This window comes from Pimephales promelas, chromosome 18, assembly GCF_988280905.1.
Source record: "Pimephales promelas chromosome 18, fPimPro1.hap1.1, whole genome shotgun sequence".
Lineage (NCBI taxonomy): Eukaryota > Metazoa > Chordata > Actinopteri > Cypriniformes > Leuciscidae > Pimephales > Pimephales promelas.
Window position 1 is genome coordinate 8,642,844 of NC_142786.1, and position 15,983 is coordinate 8,658,826.

General features: G+C 39.5%; 1 protein-coding gene across 1 annotated transcript in view; it reads right to left on the bottom strand.

Moving 5' to 3' along the window:
* The window catches only part of pkhd1l1.1 (PKHD1 like 1, tandem duplicate 1), a 52,082-nt gene extending 36,099 nt beyond the window's left edge, over positions 1-15,983 (bottom strand). The window contains exons 1-29 of the mRNA XM_089122788.1: positions 15,866-15,983; positions 15,643-15,720; positions 15,417-15,561; positions 14,483-14,594; positions 14,325-14,382; positions 14,127-14,220; positions 13,959-14,012; positions 13,799-13,872; positions 13,669-13,711; positions 13,502-13,572; positions 13,294-13,404; positions 12,954-13,043; positions 12,127-12,392; positions 8,868-8,959; positions 8,569-8,728; positions 8,002-8,137; positions 7,730-7,873; positions 6,900-7,054; positions 6,674-6,784; positions 6,329-6,487; positions 6,101-6,222; positions 5,821-5,972; positions 5,549-5,715; positions 4,653-4,788; positions 4,272-4,426; positions 3,665-3,787; positions 1,496-1,601; positions 1,305-1,412; positions 293-454 (exon numbers count right to left, since the gene is read on the bottom strand). Of these exons, the coding sequence (XP_088978914.1) occupies positions 293-454; positions 1,305-1,412; positions 1,496-1,601; positions 3,665-3,787; positions 4,272-4,426; positions 4,653-4,788; positions 5,549-5,715; positions 5,821-5,972; positions 6,101-6,222; positions 6,329-6,487; positions 6,674-6,784; positions 6,900-7,054; positions 7,730-7,873; positions 8,002-8,137; positions 8,569-8,728; positions 8,868-8,959; positions 12,127-12,392; positions 12,954-13,043; positions 13,294-13,404; positions 13,502-13,572; positions 13,669-13,711; positions 13,799-13,872; positions 13,959-14,012; positions 14,127-14,220; positions 14,325-14,382; positions 14,483-14,594; positions 15,417-15,561; positions 15,643-15,720; positions 15,866-15,935 (3,454 nt within the window). The 5' untranslated portion in view covers positions 15,936-15,983. The remainder of the gene's footprint in view (positions 1-292; positions 455-1,304; positions 1,413-1,495; positions 1,602-3,664; positions 3,788-4,271; positions 4,427-4,652; positions 4,789-5,548; positions 5,716-5,820; positions 5,973-6,100; positions 6,223-6,328; positions 6,488-6,673; positions 6,785-6,899; positions 7,055-7,729; positions 7,874-8,001; positions 8,138-8,568; positions 8,729-8,867; positions 8,960-12,126; positions 12,393-12,953; positions 13,044-13,293; positions 13,405-13,501; positions 13,573-13,668; positions 13,712-13,798; positions 13,873-13,958; positions 14,013-14,126; positions 14,221-14,324; positions 14,383-14,482; positions 14,595-15,416; positions 15,562-15,642; positions 15,721-15,865) is intronic.

Consider the following 15,983-nt stretch of genomic DNA (forward strand, 5'->3'; position numbering starts at 1 on the left):
GTGAAGCCATACAAAAAACAAAAAAAAACATAGGTAAGCAGGTTTTGGACACAACAAACACTATTTTAAAAATAAATGTGTCAGTTCAGCTTGTCATTAAAATTGTTCTACTGATATAATTTTCAATTAACAAAATTTCTCATTTTCAAAATATGAAATAGAAGCATTTTCCTAGTGGTGCTAGACATTTTTGCCCAATGTATGATATGTATGAAAGACATATGCAAGCATCAAATACTTCAGTAAATATATTTATTTTACACTATACTTTATGTAGAGAATTGTAATGTACCTGCTACGCTTCCTGTTGTGGGGTTTATGGAAGTCACTCCTAACAGATGTGTGAACAAGCTGTTATTATATTGGTATTGGGCATTTCCCAGCACAGAGAAACTCAGAGAGACCGGCTGTACACCTGCACTTGCAGGACCGACCTGGCAGGTTATAGAAGTATCTGAAACACAAATAAATAATTTGATATTTGCATGAATAGTATATTTAAAAAAAAAGTTCTGTAAAAATGTACTCTCCTAAACTTTATGAATAATGATTTAAAGGGGTCATATACAGTAATGCCATTTTCATTCAAGTTAATTTGATTATTTAGGGTATAAATGAAACGTTTGTGATATACTTTACCGGTAATTTTAAAGCCGCGATGTACAGAACATCACATAAAAATATAGAAGAAAATGTATAAAAACATTTTGGATCAATAAAACTAAGAAAAAACATAAACAACTCAAGAAAGGCCACACTGCAGAGAGGATTTACATTTCATTAAAGCTGCAGTCCATAGATTTTTTGGAAAATACATATTTGAGAAAGTACATAACCAGCCAACTTGTAATAATGTTTTTTATTCCAGTGTACTAGTGGATTTCCACGGGAAATTCGAGCATGTATTTGCATCATTACGTCACATTTGTACACTCAAACTAACGACTTAAATTCACAGCAAACAAAATAGCTAATGAGATAATTAATGAGACAACAGGTGAACGGGATCATAAATCATACACACTGGGAAACTAGGCCAAACAAGCAAAACAAACAGGGAATTTTCCTCAACTAATCTTCTTTTCGATGACTAACGTTTAGTTGATTATTAGGGGGCAACCCTAATATTTTGACATTATATTTCGTGCATGTATCCATCCAAGCCCAAGGACACGTGAAAAGGAGACAATTCTGTGTTTGTGTGCTGTTAGAAATGCAGCTCTCGGTGTGCGCACTTTGGGTGTACAGTATGTGAGCAAAAAAAAAAAAAAAAAACTTTAGGACAGTACTGAGTTTTGACTTACTAGTAAGCTGTAGAACAGAGCACTCCACATCTCCAATCTTTACAGTGACGTTTCCACCATCAAAACCAGATCCAGTTATGGTAAGAATTGTTCCCAGACTGCTGGATCCTGAAAGACAAGTTATGTCAGTAACATAAACCACTGTGAATGGAGGTGACAGCTTTTATGTGATACTTGATACTCTTCTTTACCTTCAGTAGGCGAGATCCCAGTCACTGTTGGGGTCTTTTGCTCACTCCAGGTGAAACCACAGTCCCCTGTGCACCGTGATGGAATACCATTGATGAAAACTTCCACCTTAAAGATAAGCACATAAATTTACATTTCTGTCATTAGACATCCTAAACCAAAGTTTCTCAACTGGACCCAGAAATGAAACTAAACTTAAGATTACATTTATATTAAGAGGAGACCCAACACAGTACTAAATTAGAAAATAAAAAATCTAAAACATTTACATTAAAGAGGTGGTGTAATGCCCTTTTCACAAGATGTAAAATACGTCTTTGATGTCCCCAGAGTGTTAATGTGAAGTTTTAGCTCAAAATACCCCCAAAATATTTTTATATATCATGTTAAAATTGAGGGTGAGCAAAAACACACCGTGTTGGTGTCTAAATAAGCTGCTACTCCAGCACAGAGGGCAGAGCTTCAACAGCTCTTGTCCTTTTATCTCACACAGACATGCACTGAAAATTTCAAAAAACCTTTAGCCTTTTATTTCCAAACAGGAGTCAGAGAAAGATTGAGAGACTTAAGAAGAAGTGACAACATATAGGAGCAACAGAACATTTCTGAATGGTTAGTGGATGAATTTATGTAGCTTATGTGTAGTTATCTTCTAGCTGCATAACTACATACATTTACATTTATTAATTTAGCTGAGGCTTTTATTCAAAGCGACTTACAATTGCTATATATGTCAAAGGTCACACACCTCTGGAGCAGCTCAGGGACACATTGGTGTTTCACAGTGGATTCGAACCCGGGTATGTCACACCAAAGGCATGTGTCTTATCCACTGTGCCATCACCACCCACAGACATTCTTGACATTGATTAGCATGTTCTATCATGATAATCTATAAATCACATTCCCAGGGGCGGGGTTTGTGTACATTTTAGGGTCAGTGATGTCACTAACCCGGGAGTAATGTTGTGTAGTCCCTACCAGCAGTTTGTTATAGTCCTCATAAATCAATTTCTTTAAAAGCAAATATCTAACTTTGCTTTGAACTTTGAGCTGCGTAACTTTGCTGATGTGCTCAAACAGCAACATTACACACTATCTACAATTAGAAAAGTGAAATCATAATCAAGCATCCCTTTAATATAAAAGAATATTAATGTTTACTTATTTAACCAGTAAAACTGTATGTAATGCATTCTTGAGAACTTAGAATAAAATATTAATTGGATCAGGCACATTCAAACTATAGAAAATTTAGTAATATAATACAAATGAACCTTTCAGTTCAGCCATTATCCTCTCAACATGCAAAATCCCTAGAGCATTTGGATATTCAAACAGAGTAACAACCGGACAGGCCGTGCACCTGACCCGCTATGTAGCGCTATTGAAATCTGGATGCTACACTGCATCAGGTAACATGAGGAAGAGCCTTAAAAAGCGAGCTGCATATACAGTATATGACCAATATATTTTGGACAAACATTATTCCAGTAAAAGCAGTGAGTAAGAAACCAAAGTCCTTTCAGGCAAGTCATGCCACTCGGCCGCCATCATGGCAACGCCTCCGGGCAGCTATTTAGGACTTAACAAGACCAGGCTCTATCTAAATGAATGGGAAGAGAGTCAGAACTGCACATTTACTGGTCACATGGGACATAAAAACTGCATCTATTTGCATGTAATCGCTGAAAAAGTTTGATGACTTTGCCCCAAAAATAAGGTTTAAAACGCTGTTTTCCCACAGGCTATACTTTTACTGCGCATGCGCAAGGGTTCTCTCGCTCTCTGTCGTGCGCGCATTGTACAGTTTGAAACACAGTATGTGCTCGCCCGCTCTAGATTCCGGGAGATTTTAACTAATTTGCAGACATCAGCGACTCGCGAGCCTCTATCAATCTGCAGGAGACACCCGGAACTTCCGGGAGACTTGGGATGTCTGATATTTACACAACACACACATACACTGTATATCAAATCTGCCGCCTATTTAATGTATTTAAATGTTTCCCAGCTTGACCATTAAAAGCAGATGATTGGCTATCCAGTGGGAGGGGCGGGGCATTTGCATACAACCGCTATCTTTGGTGTTACGGGTTTTCCCTATACATTTGTATTAAGGATTGAGGAAGTGGCATGTCTCTATATAAATAGTCTCTGAAGAAACTCACCTGTGGTTTGTTTGTTGGTACGCGCAGAAAGTCTCCCATAATTCTCTGTTTGAAGAGGCCTCCTTGCTCGAGCTCACGTGACGTCAATGAAGGATTCACACCAACCACATTGGACGCATTGATCTGGTTAACATTATCAAAAAAAAAAAAAATTAGCCTGGTATGAAATGAAAAGTTTGAGTCAATTAAGATATTAAATTTGGGGTTGGAAAGGTTTTATTTTTTTTTAAATTACAAGGTTTTCAAAGTCTCTTTCAAAATGGTCCTCAATCATTTCTTATTATTATCAATATTTGATTAACTGTAAATTTAAACTTCCATAACTTTTTCATACTTTCATTTTTTGAAGTGTTTTGGGTATATACTTGTACTTGGGTATATATTCCAAAGCATTCTTAAATTACAACCATTTAAGTTTGAATAGTGCATTTCAACCCCCATTCTCAAAAGGGGGGGGGGGGGGGGTGACAGCTAAGGGGTTAAAATGTAGCACATACATTTTTTTAACCAAACTTTTATTTAAATTGCTATTATCATTTCTCATGAGCAGTTCCACTGCCGTCTTGTAAACCCCAGTTCATTTTATTGTAATCGCACTCTTTCTTGCCTTTAACAGAGGCTGATTTCCAGGGATGGTGAGCCACTGTATGTACCAGCTGTAGCCTCTACAGTCTCCAGATCTCTGCACCTGCAGCTGGCCGAGCTCTGGGATCCCCTGCAGAGAGTACTGCAGGTCCGCAGCACTGATGTCTACTGCCAGGCCTGGGAACACAATGCGCAAACCACATGAAAAAAAATAAATAAATAGTGGTTTATGTAGAAATAAGTCGAGTTCACTATTCTACTAAATTAGTTTTGAGACTGAAACATGATTAACAGTGTTCGACATCAAGAATCTGCTATGCAACTACATGAAATTCAATGTACTAAATGATTTCCAGCAGCTACACAACAAAGTAACAGATAAACCCACAGCCAACAGGCTTACCTTCAACACGCCGGCCTAAAAACTCAACGTTAAAGGTTCCTGTAAGAGGGGGGCTGGCTTTCTGAGGGCGCATAATGGTGACAGTGGCATTCCCTTGGCTTTGAATCAGTAGGTCTCCTGTTCTGTTTGGCATCTTCTGTTGGACATAAATGAAGACTGAAGAATGAGAACATGGAAGGCTTACATGGGATAAGTCCATAAGACATTTGTTCATTTTCAGAACATACAGACATTTTTAATAAAATCTGAGAGATTTATGTCCCTCCACTGAATTCAATCAAGTGATTTAATACAAATCTGCTGAAGAGATGAACAGATTTAATTTATGCTTTTATTAACAGAAATCGGTAACCAGCGAATAAGCATAGAGTTTAACCGTACTTGCTTGATGCAAGAATCTCAAACGTTTTGAGTGACACACAAGAATGTGCTTGAGCTTCTGTTTACCAAATTAGAATTCTGAAAACATTGTTCGCTGATCAATGTTATTATGTGATTAAAAATAGTTTAAATTCATCATATAAAGCAAATGTGTCTCTTCAGAATACTTTTCAATTCATTTGGATTGGTTTTATGAATGTTTTAAAGCATTAGAATGTTGGGTCAATCGATTTTAAGTGGAGGGACAGAAATCTCTCAGATTTTATTAAAATATCTTCATTTGTGCTCTGAAGATGAGCAAAAGTCTTACGGGGTTGAACTCGAGGGTGAGTAATAGATGACAGAATTTCGTTTTCGTGTGAACTATCCCTTTAACTATGCAATTATGTGCAAATGATATGAACTCATATGTCAAAAACATGCAGTATGAAATGCAAATATTCTGTTGTCATCATCTTTCACATCAGAGAAATCTGGAAGGTCCAGCACTTCACTTCCATTTTATTCTAACTTACCTTCAGAAAGCCTATTTCAAACAGTGGGACACCAAAGCCACAGTTGTAAGGTGTCGCGGTGATCTCATAGCTGACTTGTGAAGCATTTGCTTGTTTGCTCACAATTATGTTTGAAAAGAAAAGTCCTGAACTGGCCAGAGCAGGCGGTCTTCTTCTATGGATTATAACTGAAGTGGAAAGAGATAATAGAACATTACATTTTAAAAGACCATTTTAAAATAAAATGGCAAATTTTTATTTTATTTTTTTATTTTAAACGTATTCCTATTCACCACTAGAATCCAAAGCACGTCCAATGTGAACAGCATCTATGAAGTAAACAGAGTTTGCCACTCCATACACACTGAACTGAAGAAGTTTGTAGTTGGAGCCTATGAACTTTGTCTGGATGGAGCTCAGGAGATCCACACACATATAGTTCCACCTGAGAGTGACAACATCAATGGTATCCTCACATGAATTGATTATGTTATTAAATTTGTTTGCGATAAAGACAAATATTCTAAAGGAAAGACATCAGGTTACTATTTATGTTCAGTAGATTAAACGTACTCATCCGTTGAGTCAAACTGCACAGAGATACGTATGTTCTCTTCCCGGACAGTATTTGCAGTCATGTAACTGAACAATATTCCCACTTCATTCACCAGACGCCCTTTGTAGGCCAAACAGAGCTATAAAAAAAATATATATATAACATATTTTTTATCTTTGAAAAGTTCATATGCTGAGAAAATCCATTAGTAAGGATGATTTACTGAGGTGTTTAGTGGAGCTTACAGTGTTATATGTTTGTAGCAGTATTGGGTTGTAGACAGCTCCGGATGCTGTAATGTCATTGACATTGAAGAGAATCTCTGGATTCTTCAGAGACCAGCGGCCACAGAAAGCCTCCGAATCAGTGACCCGGGCCCCTCTGCGGCTTAGATCACCTGAAAACTGTTTGATAAGAAGAAAGCTCTAAAAACTGGACAAAAAAGTGATGTTTTCAACAAAATAACTGATGTCTATAATGCTATACCTAATGTCACACATTATTTGCAAAGCAAACTTGACTTGATTTGAATAAGGTAGGCATGCCCTCTGCATGTAGAACATGATCATCTGCTTTGCAGCCTTGCTTACCCCTGTGGTGGTGGTCTCATAATCTCTGAAAAATTTCACATTAGTGTTCTCCGTGGTCGGAATCTCTGCTGGACATTTAGCGCTGATCATCATATCTAATGCTGAATACACCTTTAATAAAAAAAAAAAGAAAAGGAATATTTCAAGAGAGCATTTGTACACATGACTGTAATAGCTATATTTTTTTTCTATGCTAAATATTAAGAAATATAAAACAAGCAAAAACCTCAGCTGCAGAAGCATTGAAAGCCAGAGGGATGGATGGAACTCCACCCCACAGCAGTGTGAACGTCTCCATGCTGGCCCGGCCTTTCACATCCTCAGAAACTGTGATGTTAGTATCTGAGCCCATGATCAAGTAGTCAAGATCCTTAAAGTCACCTGACAAAAATAAGTGCAAAATACTCTTCAATGTACTTTACAAGCAACATAAAAGGCAACTACAAAAAAAAACACCCTAATGCACAAAACTGTTACAAAAATAAGTAACAACTTAATAATTTCAATATGAAAAGTACATAAAGTGGCGAGTTATGCAGAGACTTCTTTTTTAGTAGTAGTATTTTGGTAACACTTTACTTTATGTATCATCATGCATTATGAAGGTATTCATTATGTATGTTATAATGCATTATATATATATATATATATATATATATATATATATATATATATATATATTCATAAATAACCAAAATTGTTTGTCATGTATTTTAATGCATTACACTTTCTAAAGTTGTAAAATTTAAGTTTATAATGTATTATAACTGTGGTTACAATTATTCATTAAATCATACAATGTGTAATTACACCAAAGGTTCATTTTGCACCAGAGTTCTCCTTTAAGCTTAAAGCTCCAGTCCTTAAATTTGTTGGGTTAAAAATTATCCAAAAGGCTATCGGCTAGTAGGCTATATTGCGAGTGAGGATGTTGAAATTTAGTGTAATGGGTAATTTTGTTCAGAACTTATGCAAGTGTTTTTGTTAGAAAAAATCAGATGACAGAGAAATCAATAAAAGAATCTTGATTTAAAAAAAAAAATGTTTTATGTTCACCTCTGTTAGAGTTAAATGTCACATTGTACAGTGACTCATTGTCCAGTTCTAGCTTTGTGACTGTAACGCTGTCTGGTTTAATTGTCCACAAATCATTCAGAGCGTTCTGCAACTCCATCGCCGATGCACTAACTGGGATTGGCCCTAGAACATGCAAAGCAACTCCAGTAAACATTACAGACATGCAAACAAAAACACATCTCTAGAGGAAGTGCAAAAAAGCATAAATGCAAAAATGATGAGAATTCATAGTGCTGTGTGAACTAATGCACCTGTTTTAAGATCTCCATATGCCAGGAAGTAGTATGTGTTTGCACAGTAGTTCCGAGAGAAACAATCACTTCTGATTCTCAGAGTCTGGACCTCGTTGATGGGAGTTACTGGCATCCACCCCATGAAACGAACCACCTAAAACAATAAAGAATTTAAAAAATGCATATAGCAGGTAGATGAAATCATATCTGAGACTTTTCTGTTTTTCAGTTTCTGACTTTTCAGTTTCTGCAGGTGCAATGCAGGAAATTAATTCCTAAAGCTGCTTCTCGTTCAACTTGCCTCGGTCAGACTCAGCACTGAAGAGTGAAGCGCTCCACTGACTTCACTCCTATTGGTTGTCGCTCGCGAAAATCGCCCTTCATTTGCATAAAGTTAAACATTTCTCAACTTTATCGCGTCGCCAATGGTCGCGACCGCACATGTCGCCGGAAGTCGCCCGCTCACCATTGAAAATGAATGGTATCGTGTCACTTGGTCGTGTGTAGTGTAAACACTAAAGGCTTTGTTCTATCTTCTTTTTTATCTTTGAACTTTGCCTAAAATGCATCTGTGAGCTCACTTACCTGTTTTTCAGGTACTACATTATAGTACGCGTCAATCCGTTGTCTCTCATTAACAGCTTCAATTGTCTGCTGGGCTGTGAAAGGGCTGATCTCTTTGAAAAAGCCCACATCCACTGATGCTGCTCCTCCATACTCTTGCACTAGAATCTCAATGTAGTACCTGTAGCACATTGAAAGATTTTTCAGGTTGACTGCTGTAATCAATAAAGTCAATAATAACAAAATGACAAAAAGACTAATAGAGAGCAAACATGTATTACTTTTTTTAAAACAATTTTTACTTGAAACCCTTCACTTACGGTTTTCCCTTCTCTAAGCGCATGACGTCTGACCTCTGAGTGCTATAGCTGAAGAAACTGTTAGTATAATAGGGGTGTGATGCAATCTTAACCTGAAATAAAACAAAATGATTACATTTAAATTAAATTAAAACATACTTACTTGTGTAAGTTACTAGCCACTACATAGCCTGTTACTGTAACTGTCAGTGTTGCCACTTAGCATACTTTTTATTGCATTTTCTTTTTAATTAGGTATCATTCGAAAGCTTAAACACTCATTATTAATCCTGTAAAAAAAAAAAAAAAAACTTTTTGAAATTGGACATCTGTCACGATGCGGGTGCAGGCAGAGAGACAGGCTGAGTCCAAAAGGCTTCAATACAACAGGTTTACTAATAATAAAGTTCAGATACAGGCAGGAAGACTGGGTAACACCATGTAACATTAAACATCGACCGACAAAGACTGACTAAAACAGAGGGAACTAAATACACTGAAGAATCAAACATAATGAGGTGAAGACAGGTGAAACAGATGAACAGGACGCTGAACGGGAGGCTGATGAGGGAGTGAGTTCAGGTGTGCAGACAAGAGGATCATGGGAAGTGTAGTGCTGGAGACGCAGACAGGATGGTGCAGACGGAGACTGTGACAGAACTCCCCCCTCCCGGGAGGCGTGACCTCACGCCGCATAACAGAGGAAGGAGGGGGGACGAACTGGGGGCTGGGCAGGGCGTGGCCAGGGCGGAGCAGGCTGAGGGCGTGGCCAGGGCGGAGCAGGCTGAGGGCGTGGCCAGGGCGGAGCAGGCTGAGGGCGTGGCCAGGGCGGAGCAGGCTGAGGGCGAGACCAGGGCGGAGCAGGCTGAGGGCGTGGCCAGGGCGGAGCAGGCTGAGGGCGTCCCCAGGGCGGAGCAGGCTGAGGGCGTCCCCAGGGCAAAGCAGGCTGAGGGCGTGGCCAGGGCGGAGCAGGCTGAGGGCGTGGCCAGGGCGGAGCAGGCTGAGGGCGAGACCAGGGCGGAGCAGGCTGAGGGTGAGACCAGGGCGGAGCAGGCTGAGGGTGAGACCAGGGCGGAGCATGATGAGGGCGAGACCAGGGCGGAGCAGCTGGAGGGAGGACCCCTGGTGGAGCCGATGGTAGTGGGGCTGGCAACACCAGGGGGCCGACTGACAGGGGCGGAGCGGATGGGAGAGGAGACCAGGGTGTAGCTGAGGGACCGACGATGATGGGTGCTGAGGAGGGACCGAGGGAGCAAGGGGACACCGCAGGCTCTGGTGACCGAAGTGCTGACAGGGGCACAGAGGGACACGGTGAGGTCAGAGTGCGTGAGGGCTGACGGGTGACTGGAGGGAGTGAGGAGTCCAACTGAACCGGGGGGGTGACATGACGGGGCGGAGCCAAGGGAAGGAAGTCCAAAGGTGAAGGGAGGATGACGAGGGAGTGCAGGGAGTTCGGAGGGACGAGGGAGCCTGGCCGAGCTGGTGGACTGTGGGACCATGGAGGAGCTGAGGGAGGTAGCAGCCACGGGGGATCCGATGGGACCGGGGGCCGAGGAAGTGTCCAGATAGAGGAGGTGTGAAGCGAAGGCCGGGGATCCAACGACCCAGCTGGGTCAGGGGAGCTGGCAGACGGAGGGGCTGACGGATGCATGACGGGAGGAGGTGGGAGAGGGAGGCTGGGTGGGATCCTGGTCTCGGGCTCTGGCTCTGGTTGGACGGTCTCGGGCTCTGGCTCTGGCTGGACGGTCTCGGGCACTGGCTCTGGCTGGACGGTCTCGGGCTCTGGCTCTGGCTGGACGGTCTCGGGCTCTGGCTCTGGCTGGACGGTCTCGGGCTCTGGCTGGACGGTCTCGGGCTCTGGCTCTGGCTGGACGGTCTCGGGCTCTGGCTGGACGGTCTCGGGCTCTGGCTCTGGCTGGACGGTCTCGGGCTCTGGCTGGACGGTCTCGGGCTCTGGCTCTGGCTGGACGGTCTCGGGCTGGACGGTCTCGGGCTGGACGGTCCCTGGCGTTGGAGTGGGGCTGGTGCCGTCGTCCACGGTGAAAGAAGATCCACATGACACCAGCACCCACTCCACATAGGCCGCGAAGTTCCCTCGAGGCCCCTCTCCGGGCAGGCGTGCCTGGGTTTCAGCGTTTAGGCCTGCCCGGAAGAACACACAGAGGCTGGTATCATCATAGTGAACGTGAGGTATCAAGTCCAAATACCTCTGTGTGTGGGCCTCGAGGGATTGATCCTCCTGCTCCAGGAGGAGAAGTTGCACTGCTGCAAAATCCATTATTTGGCGGTCGGTCGATCTGTCACGATGCGGGTGCAGGCAGAGAGACAGGCTGAGTCCAAAAGGCTTCAATACAACAGGTTTACTAATAATAAAGTTCAGATACAGGCAGGAAGACTGGGTAACACCATGTAACATTAAACATCGACCGACAAAGACTGACTAAAACAGAGGGAACTAAATACACTGAAGAATCAAACATAATGAGGTGAAGACAGGTGAAACAGATGAACAGGACGCTGAACGGGAGGCTGATGAGGGAGTGAGTTCAGGTGTGCAGACAAGAGGATCATGGGAAGTGTAGTGCTGGAGACGCAGACAGGATGGTGCAGACGGAGACTGTGACAACATCATTACCTTGGAAAGGGCACTTTTAATCAACTTCAATTTTGGTAAACAACTTGTTAAAGGGATACTCCACCTTTTATGGAAATAGGCTCATTTTACCACTCCCCCAGAGTTAAACAGTTGGGTTTTACCGTTTTCGAATCCATTCAGCCGATTTTCTGATATTTAGAAGAATATCAGTAACAAGACAGTTTCTGGTCTCATTGACTTCCATAGTAGGAAAAAAATATACTATGGAAGTCAATGAGACCAGAAACTGTCTGGTTACTGATATTCTTCTAAATATCAGAAAATCGTCTGTTTCCAAAAAAAATGGAGTATCCCTTTAAACACATGACTTCATTTTTTCTAGCAATTTCTAGCAAGTCCAAATCATTTTGCAAAATATTTTGTGTAAAATAAAAAAAAATTTCTTTACACCTATATTTAACTTTTTTAGATTTTAATGTTTTTGATGCTGCTTCCACTTCTGCAATAATCTGCTAAGTGTCTTCATTAAAATAGATCCACCTTAGAAGTATTCCAAAGCATTCATATATTATAACCATTTACGTCCATATACAGTATATGCTCAAAAAGGCAGTCAACGGGTTAATTGCTTGCACTGATAACTACTGAAATTATGAAACTATAATTTTATTGTCATTCAGGTACCTTATCCTGGGGAAGGCCAGTCTTGCTGAAATATAGCTGGCATCGGTCGTCTGCTTTGATTCGGAAATAGTAGTTGTCGGTCTCAATTGGAACAAAGAAACCGCTCAATCGTGCCACAAAGTTATCAATTTCATTGGGCCAAACAAACGACAGCGAATCCACCCACTGGAAAGAATATCCAGGCCTACTGGAATTATACTTCAGGACGTCCTCAAGAAGGTTTGGAGAAGAATTGTTCCACATCTCCATTTTAAAACCTCTGCCACCTACAAACATAATCATTTAATCATCACTCAATACAATCAAGACAGTACTGTCATAGAAATGTACATTTTATATGTGTTATTAATTTTATAAATAGTAGGGGAGACCTCAGTATTTTGAACATTTTTACTTCAATGAATTTTATTAAGGGTTAAAGTCAATTTCTGAATGAACACATACCGTATAGCTATGGCTATTGAACATATCATTAACTGTACTGTACACCATAATTTATTCTGTACTGTAAATTCTATTAAATTAAATCTTAAGATCAAAGAGACGAATACAGTACAAAGGGCTTATTAAAATTCCAGTTTCCTTTCTGTCAATTATGTGATAGCCTCTGATATACAATGTCCTGTTGAAAACAGTCAGTTACGTGACAAAATAGAATCATGCTCTTGTTTGAGATAATGTGTCGTGACACTTCAACAGTGTCAAAGTCAAATGTTCTCATGTGTGGAGCACAAAATTCCACTGTCGTGCCAACAGTGTCGTGCCAACAAATTTTTAAAGATATATTACATCATCATAATAGATCTGACTTTAGATAAGATTCTCACCAGGAAACACTGTCATATTGTTTTTTTCATAACCAGGTGTTATGCAGACAATCCTCTCATTTGATATCTTCTGAATCTGACACTCACGACCTAAGGAAGAAAATGATAATTAAAAAAAAAAAACATAAAAAAAACATTTTTTAATTATTCTATAAATAATTTATAATCATTTGGATAATTATAATTAGTCACAATAATTAATTTTATTATATATCACATAATATATATATATATATATATATATATATATATAGAGAGAGAGAGAGAGAGAGAGAGAGAGAGAGAGAGAGAGAGAGAGAGAGAGAGAGAGAGAGAGAGAGAGAGAGAGAGAGATTTTTACCTCCTACTAACACCCTGGCTGGTTGGTCAGTCTCGTCAAAGTAATGTCCCTGAATGGTCAGTAATGTGCCGCCCAATAAGCTGCCCTCAGAGGGAGAAACTCCAGTCACCTCTGAAACAGAACGGCCATGTTTTTATTTTTTTAAAATCTGATTTTGAGCAGGTAATTCAATGCTGTATTATTTAAGAAGAATAAATGTTATCGACACCTGCGTATGTCTGGAACATGGCAAGCTTGTTCAGTGCTGAGATGCTGAAAGTCCCAAAGTTTGGCAAACTCCTACAAAAAGAAAATATGTCTTTTGTCAATTTTCTGTCGACAACATGAGGAGACTTTGATGTAAAGTTTAGTACAGTAAAATCAAACTTCTCTGACCTCCCAAATTGACCGTCGATAATGTAACTGAGGTTGTGATGACCTGAAAACCAAAGGCAATGACATTTAATCTGACAAAAATCTAGTGAACGAAAAATTATTGAATGTTTTAATTATAACGTGTCCTCACCAATATACGTTCCAGTCATTTTACAGCTCATATATCCCCATTGACTGTTCTCATAATCCAAAAAGAGGCCATACCTGAAAAAATATATGTGTATTTATGGAGGGTGAATTCACAATTAATATTTACATTTATTAGTATAACTTAATTTAGATATACTTACTTTTCATCTGAATTGGGTTTTAGAAGTTCACAAGGCATGCCTCCCATGTACGCTCTGTTAAAAGAAAACACATTAGACACATGTTTCAGTCACACTTTATGACAAGACAGAATATAGTTAACATTCATACAGGTATATTTTTCCATTGTGTATTAAATATTTCCAGACCTTAAAAATCTTGCATCCAGGCCATTTGAGCTTTTGTCCGTGTTGCTTCCGTACACATCAGTAAAGATTCTTCCCCGCAGTGTCACCACAGTCCCTAACGGTCATTCAATTTCATTTTTATTTAATTATTTATTGTGAAAGGTATCATTTTTTATAAACCAAAGCAGCAGAGTAATGACAAAAACTAACAAAACGTACCTGGGGGACCTGAGAGTGGACTGATACTTTCAATGCTAGGTGTATAGTATGTTCGGCTCTGTGAAAGCAGTGAATGTTTTTATAAATATATTGTAATATTTTGAGAAGATATGAGTATATGTATTAGTAAGCAATACATCGAAGTCCATCTCACTTACATAGAACATGCACCACCCGTAATACCACTGATTACCATAACAAATGTTACTGAGAGGAATTGGCACGCCATCCACGCTGACCCGAAACTCATAGTTATCTTCTGGTAGAGCTCTGAATATAATGCAATATAAAGATTATTTAGAGAAACATATGCCATCGTCATTTTTCATATCATTGTGCGGTACAGCTATCTCAAAAAATGTAATATCTTAATGCATATCTTCTTCATTTACGCACAAATATGACAGAGCAAAGTCTGCAATAATAAACATGTTATACAATCAAATGCAAAAGAATTTAAAAATGTTTTTATAATAATAATTTTTTTTCATAATACATAAAATAGTAGTATAATTTAAAAATAACATTAGAGGAAAGTGCATGCAAAAATGAACATTTTTATTTCAAATTGCATGAATAATATTTGGGAGCTGCAGGAGATGGGAATATTTTGGAAGACATGGAATATAGAACACAAGTCATGTGGACAGGTTTTCATTTTATTGATTGGATATTCCTTAAACAATTCTTCCACATAAGAAAAGAAGTCACATACGGTATAGGTTTGGAACAAAATGTGCAAATTTCTCCTACAGTACAAGCAAATGTTTCCTGCAATGTTGAGTGGGGGAAGTTGATTAAAAATAAATAAATAAATAAATAAATAAATATATATATATATATATATATATATATAGGCATATATACATATTACGTAAGCTATTTAAAAAAATGTTGCAGAAGACAACAATTATAGGCTACTATATAGGCCGGTTTTATTTAATTACACTGATTTTATTAATTTCTCCTCAGTTTAAGGAATTAGTGAAAATGAAAATGTACATTCTTCCTTGATTTATATAATAATAATTCTTATTAGCACCATTAAATACAATGCAAAAACAATCAAGATAAAGCAATTAAGATTGCTACCTTGTATAACAGATGATTTGTTTGGAGTGACTGGAGTCTTTCTCGACATCACAGGGAACAGATCTGGTTCGGGACACCAGCGTCACACTGTTGCCGAAATTTGGGTCATCGGCATTGAGATTGAACTGATTGGCTTGAGCAAAACCTGAGAAGGAGGGAGGGAAAAAACTCTAAAAGAGACTTAAAACTGATTTTGTAAATCTATATTTTAATATATATTTATTACCCTGCCCCTCTATGGTCAGTCTCGTGCCGCCATTGACGCCTCCGACGTATGGGGTAACTTTGTTGACACGTTGCCCTCCTGTCAGGACAGAGATTAATATAAAATTCATTTAATGTCTGTAACGCGTTTAGGATGACAACAATGATATGAAATTAAGCAAAACGTTCAAATGACGGAGGTATATAGGCTACAACAAAGAGTGGAAGATAAATCCAGCCCGTACCTGCGGAACTCCAGCACAGTAAAATAAAAACTGTGAGCGACAGGTGGAGGTCCCGTCGCACGTGCCTCATCCTGACAGACTCGCGCGCTTCTAAACAAAGTAGCAGCCTGCAGTTACT